Here is a 7,153-nt window from a genome sequence, read left to right as displayed (position 1 = left end):
AAAAGTCGCCAGCTTGCACACAGTACCTATGTACTCCTCATGCTGAAAACAATTCTTTCTAACGTCCCTGTGGCTCGTTTGGGTACTCAGCTTCCACCTGTGTTCCCTTGTGCATGTTCCACCCGTGTTAAACAGTTTATTCTTATCTACCCTGTTAAATCCCCTGAGAAATTTGAATGTGGTGATCATGTCTCCCCAAACTCCTCTATCTTCCAACAACATGAGATGCAGCTCATGCAGGCTTTTCTTGTAACTCATACTTCTTAGTTTTGGGGCTAATCTAGAGGCATAAATTTAAACCTTTTCCAGCTTCTTCTTATGCTTGACAAGTATGGACTCCATGCTGGAGCCATGTACTCAAGGAATGGTCTTGCATATGTGGTATTCACTAAATGATTCCTTTCACAAGTTTCGTAAGACATTTCTGATGTTAGCTAGTCTCGCATACGCTGCTGATGATATTCTTTTGATGGAGACAGGTTCGGTGTGATATCAACTCATAAGGCTACAAGATGATAACATCTTGTAGCCTTATGTGTATGTGTGGGGAGGGGGGGAGGGGTAAGAGAGAGGGAGAGAGAGAGAGAGAGAGAGAGAGAGAGAGAGAGAGAGAGAGAGAGAGAGAACTATTGAATGGCGATTCAAACTGACGTGATACATGGTGATATTCGTGACACAAACTGACACACATGATACATGCTGACACACGCAAAGCCCGCTGACACATGACATACTGACCAACGTGACAAATACTGACACACATGTCGCATACCAACACACGTGATACGTACAGACACATGTGTCACATCGTGACACATGTGATGTGCTGACATGTGATACATACTGACAAATTACATGCATCTGATACATATATCAAACACTGAAACAGGTGATACATGCATACACATCTGATAAAAGCTGACATAATTTGATACATACTCACACATGCAGATGTTGTATACACAGACTTTGCAAAGGCGTTCGACAAATGTGACCATGGGGTGATAGCTCACAAAATGAGGTCAATGGGAATAACTGGAAAAGTAGGACGCTGGATACTCAAATTCCTGTCGAACAGAACACAAAGAGTAACAGTCAATCAGATAAAATCGAGTCCAAGCGATGTTAAAAGCTCTGTTCCTCAAGGTACAGTCCTTGCACCGCTACTGTTCCTTATTCTCATATCTGATATAGACAAAAATACACGCCACAGCTTCGTGTCGTCCTTTGCAGATGACACAAAAATCAGCATGAAAATCACCTCTGCTGAAGACATTGAAAAATTACAAGCAAATGTCAACAAAGTTTTCGATTGGGCAGCAGAAAATAACATGATGTTTAACAGTGATAAATTTCAGGTACTCAAGTACGGCAAAAATGAGGATCTGAAACATAATACAGGGTACAAAACACAATCGAATCTTCCCATAGTAGAAAAACAGCATGTCAAGGATTTGGGAATAATGATGTCCGACGATCTAACGTTTAGGGAGCATAACCAAGCAAATATCGCGTCAGCCAGAAAAATGATCGGATGGATTACGAGAACTTTCAAATCCAGGGATCCCATCACAATGGTTGTACTCTTCAAGTCACTTGTGTTGTCCCGTCTCGAGTACTGCTCAGTACTCACTTCCCCCTTCAGAGCAGGAGAGATTGCTGAAATAGAGGGAATACAGAGAACATATAAGGCACGCATAGACGAGATAAAACACCTCAATTATTGGGATCGTCTCAAAGCTCTCCAAATGTACTCTCTAGAAAGGAGACGAGAGAGATACCAAATAATATACACATGGAAAATACTGGAGGGTCAGGTCCCAAATCTACACAGTAAAATAACAACGTACTGGAGTGAACGATATGGAAGAAAATGCAAGATTGAACCAATGAAGAGCAGAGGTGCCATAGGCACAATCAGAGAACACTGTATAAACATCAGAGGTCCGCGGTTGTTCAACGTCCTCCCAGCGACTATAAGAAATATTGCCGGAACAACCGTGGACATCTTCAAGAGAAAACTGGACGGTTTTCTAAGAGAAGTTCCGGATCAGCCGGGCTGTGGTGGGTATGTGGGCCTGCGGGCCGCTCCAAGCAACAGCCTGGTGGACCAAACTCTCACAAGTCGAGCCTGGCCTCGGGCCGGGCTTGGGGAGTAGAACTCCCCGAACCCCATCAACCAGGTATTAACCAATCAACCAGGTATAATCACCCTCCCTACCCCCTCACCCTCCCTATCCACTCACCCTCCCTACCCCTCACCCTCCCTACCCCCTCACCCTCCCTACTCCCTCACCCACCCTACCCCTCACCCTCCCTACCCCTCACCCTCCCTACCCCTCACCCTCCCAACCCCTCACCCTCCCTACCCCTCACCCACCCTACCCCTCACCCTCCCTACCCCTCACCCTCCCTAACCCTTCACCCTCCCTACCCCCTCACCCACCCTACCCCCTCGCCCACCCTACCCCTCACCCACCCTACCCCTCACCCACCCTACCCCCTCACCCTCCCTACCCCCTCACCCTCCCTACAGTGGTTCTCTCAGCACCAAAGGGGGGAAATAGCTGGTTGAGTCATTAAGGAGCCGCCACTCAAGGACAGCACTATAGTGTCGCCAGTATCTACAACCACCCATCCTTAACCCCCCCCCCCACACCCTCCTCACCTGTGAGGGTATATCACGTAGAGACTCGCATGGGTGTTAGCCTAGTTGTGCTTGTGGGGGGGTTGAGCTGTGGCTCTTTGGTCCCGCCTCTCAACTGTCAATCAACTGGTGTACAGGTTCCTGAGCCTACTGGGCTTTATCATATCTACACTTGAAACTGTGTATGGAGTCAGCCTCCACCGCATCATTGCCTTATGTACTCCACTTAACTACTGACACTTAAAAAAAGTTGTTTATAATGCGTGCATGCGTGTGCGTGCGTGTGTGTGCGCGTGTGCGTGCGTGTTGTTTCTTAGGTAGGGTGTGGTCCCAGCGCGGCTTTCTTATATATATTGCATCGTGTGCTCCTGTAACAATATATTATCATACCTCTAAACCAATTCCAAACGCATTTTTATTCATTGTCATGATGTGGATCTCAAGTCTCCTGTGACGACGCATGGTGCGTCCTGGACCATTATTGAGTCGATTGTGAGTCTTCTTTGTCACTCTTGTCGATTCCTGTTCCTATTTTGTATGTAGTGATCATTTCTCCTCTTTGTCTCCTATTGTTCCAGCTGTGGCACATTCATCGGCTCTAGCCTCTCGTCGTGGCTCATGTTGGAATCTTATTAGGTTCCTCGTTACCCAACATTATCCCAACATTACGGAGAGAGAGATCCCAACATTACTGAGAGAGAGATCCCAACATTACGGAGAGAGAGATCCCAACATTACTGAGAGAGAGATCCCAACATTACGTAGAGAGAGATCCCAACATTACTGAGAGAGAGATCCCAACATTACTGAGAGAGAGATCCCAACATTACTGAGAGAGAGATCCCAACATTACTGAGAGAGAGAGATCCCAACATTACTGAGAGAGAGATCCCAACATTACTGAGAGAGAGATCCCAACATTACTGAGAGAGAGATCCCAACATTACTGAGAGAGAGAGATCCCAACATTACTGAGAGAGAGATCCCAACATTACTGAGAGAGAGATCCCAACATTACTGAGAGAGAGATCCCAACATTACGGAGAGAGAGATCCCAACATTACGGAGAGAGAGATCCCAACATTACTGAGAGAGAGATCCCAAAATTACTGAGAGAGAGATCCCAACATTACTGAGAGAGAGATCCCAACATTACTGAGAGAGAGATCCCAACATTACTGAGAGAGAGATCCCAACATTACTGAGAGAGAGATCCCAACATTACTGAGAGAGAGATCCCAACATTACGGAGAGAGAGATCCCAACATTACTGAGAGAGAGATCCCAACATTACTGAGAGAGAGATCCTTACATTACTGAGAGAGAGATCCCAACATTACGGAGAGAGAGATCCCAACATTACTGAGAGAGAGAGATCCCAACATTACTGAGAGAGAGATCCCAACATTACTGAGAGAGAGATCCCAACATTACTGAGAGAGAGATCCCAACATTACGGAGAGAGAGATCCCAACATTACTGAGAGAGAGATCCCAACATTACTGAGAGAGAGATCCCTACATTACTGAGAGAGAGATCCCAACATTACTGAGAGAGAGATCCCAACATTACTGAGAGAGAGATCCCAACATTACTGAGAGAGAGATCCCAACATTACTGAGAGAGAGATCCCAACATTACTGAGAGAGAGATCCCAACATTACTGAGAGAGAGATCCCAACATTTCGGAGAGAGAGATCCGAACATTACGGAGAGAGAGATCCCAACATTACGGAGAGAGAGATCCCAACATTACGGAGAGAGAGATCCCAACATTACGGAGAGAGAGATCCCAACATTACGGAGAGAGAGATCCCAACATTACGGAGAGAGAGATCCCAACATTACGGAGACACATTCCAACCTTCCCGAGAGAGATTCGAAGGTTACTATTTTAATACAACCCTTTATATAAAGTCGTTAAGGCTTCATTCAAATAGGGTAATAATGTGTTTTCAAAACTTGAAACTTCTCAGACGTAAAGATGGCAAAAATGTCTAGAATTATGCTACGCATTTGTTTCTTCTCATTCTTTATTGGCTGGTAAATCTGGCTCGATGGTGTAGAGAAGTCGAGTGATTGGCATGTGGAATAATTATACCATCAAGGGGCTACAATCTTGAAGTCCAGACCAAGTGGCCTGGTGTAACTTTTTTGGGATATTGTATCTAACACGCCACTTATATCTTCTTAGCCCGTATGCGACCCTTCGCCCCTTGCCAAGGTAGATACAGACAATGTGTTGTCATGGATGCCGCTTCTCGGCACCGTAGCAAGGCGCCGACAGTCGCTACGGTAAGTAGCGTTGCTTGAAAACATGATAGAATGCTACGGTGAGACACCTGTCAGCGCCCCTGGCGTTGACTGGTTCTCACGGATGGTAGGTCTGGCACTGGTGATAATGGCGCCAGTGACGGCACTGGTCATTCTCATCCGGGCAGTGTTTGAGCGAGAGGGACCCAGAGACGACAGGCGAACCCTGCCCGCCCTCGTCGACAACTCCCAAACCCACGTCGACGGCTCCCAAACCCACGTAGACGACACCCAAACTGGTGTCGAATCCGACGACGCCCAAACTGGCCTCGAATCCGACGACGCCCAAACTGGCGTCGAATGCGACGACGCCCAAACTGGCGTCGAATCCGACGACGCCCAAACTGGCGTCGAATCCGACGACGCCCAAACTGGCATCGAATCCGACGACGCCCAAACGGGCGTCGAATCCGAAGACGCCCAAACTGGCATCGAATCCGACGACGCCCAAACGGACGTCGAATCCGACGACGCCCAAACTGGCGTCGAATCCGACGACGCCCAAACTGGCATCGAATCCGACGACGCCCAAACGGGCGTCGAATCCGACGACGAACAAATTGGCATCGAATCCGACGACGCCCAAACGGACGTCGAATCCGACGACACCCAAACGGGCGTCGAATCCGACGACACCCAAACGGGCGTCGAATCCGACGACACCCAAACGGGCGTCGAATCCGACGACACCCAAACGGGCGTCGAATCCGACGACACCCAAACAGGCGTCGAATCCGACGACACCCAAACGGGCGTCGAATCCGACGACACCCAAACGGGCGTCGAATCCGACGACACCCAAACGGTGACCAGGGTTGTGCCAGTACCCAAAGAGGCCCGCCATTACCTCACGGGAAAGAAATTACGGACCCTCAAATAACTACAGAAGAAGTTTTAGGTCACTATCTCAATCCCTCCGCAAAACGTCTTGGACGAAGACGTGTCTGTAACTGGTCTCCCAAAGAACGTTTGTGAAGCCGTAGACGCGATCTAAAAGCTCACTTAGCGCACTGTGTCCGGCACCAGCGGACGGGCTGGTGATGGTGTTCCCTCCGCAGGTGACGCCAACGTACAGACGGTGAAAACGGTTATCCGGCTATGCTAATAGGAACGCTGTCACCTTATAGGAAAAAGACAGCGAACCTTAAATAAACTGTAGAAACAGTTCAAGGTAACCATCAAGGTCCCTCCGGAAGACGTCTTGAACGACGACGTGTCCATAATCGGTCCACCGCAGAACGTCTCCGAGGCCGTTGACGCTATAAATGCACTCACCAGCCTAGAGTGATAGGTAGGCCAGCCTATTGTTAGTAATAGATAGTAAGGGTAATCCCCTCCCCCCTACCCTGCCGACCCTAGACCTGTGACGGAGTGAGAGAGGAGGAAGAGTAGTGGCGGAGGCTGCAGACTCCTCCACTGCTCTCCTCCTCCCTCCCTCTCCCTCCCCATCCGGCCTGCTGCTTGGGCTGGATGGTAGAGTGACGGTGGTGATCGTGGCCTCAGGCTCGTGGTCGTGGCCTCAGGGTGGTGGTGTGGTGGTCGTGGCCTCACGGTTGTTGTGGTCGTGGTCTCAGGGTTGTTGTGGTCGTGGCCTCAGGGTGGTGGTTGTGGTGGTCGTGGCCTCAGGGTTGTGGTGGTGGTGGCCTCAGGGTGGTGGTTGTGATGGTCGTGGCCTCAGGGTTGTTGTGGTCGAGGCCTCAGGGTGGTGGTTGTGGTGGTCGTGGCCTCAGGGTTGTTGTGGTCGTGGCCTCAGGGTTGTGGTGGTCGTGGCCTCAGGTTTTTGGTGGTCGTGGCCTCAGGGTTGTGGTGGTCGTGGCCTCAGGGTTGTGGTGGTCGTGGCCTCAGGGTTGTTGTGGTCGTAGCCTCAGGGTTGTTGTGGTCGTGGCCTCAGGGTTGTTGTGGTCGTGGCCTCAGGGTTGTTGTGGTCGTGGCCTCAGGGTTGTTGTGGTCGTGGCCTCAGGGTGGTGGTGGTCGTGACCTCAGGGTTGTGGTGGTCGTGGCCTCAGGTTTTTGGTGGTCGTGGCCTCAGGGTTGTGGTGGTCGTGGCCTCAGGGTTGTGGTGGTCGTGGCCTCAGGGTTGTTGTGGTCGTAGCCTCAGGGTTGTTGTGGTCGTGGCCTCAGGGTTGTTGTGGTCGTGGCCTCAGGGTTGTTGTGGTCGTGGCCTCAGGGTGGTGGTGGTCGTGACCTCAGGGT

The 7,153-nt window shown here is 49.9% G+C and overlaps 1 protein-coding gene across 1 annotated transcript; it reads left to right on the top strand.

Moving 5' to 3' along the window:
* Window positions 1-5,048: 5,048 nt before the first annotated feature.
* Window positions 5,049-5,840, top strand: LOC123753603 (uncharacterized). The gene has a single exon (XM_045735575.2). It carries the CDS (start codon window positions 5,049-5,051, stop codon window positions 5,838-5,840), a length of 792 nt encoding a protein of 263 aa, XP_045591531.2.
* Window positions 5,841-7,153: the final 1,313 nt, after the last annotated feature.

The sequence above is a fragment of the Procambarus clarkii genome, chromosome 28, assembly GCF_040958095.1.
Source record: "Procambarus clarkii isolate CNS0578487 chromosome 28, FALCON_Pclarkii_2.0, whole genome shotgun sequence".
NCBI classification, from domain to species: Eukaryota; Metazoa; Arthropoda; class Malacostraca; order Decapoda; family Cambaridae; genus Procambarus; species Procambarus clarkii.
This window is presented reverse-complemented; position numbering and strand designations above follow the sequence as displayed.

Bases quoted from the DNA above. Each gene is read 5' to 3' on its own strand.
- LOC123753603 (XM_045735575.2), top strand. From the start codon at position 5,049: ATGGCGCCAGTGACGGCACTGGTCATTCTCATCCGGGCAGTGTTTGAG.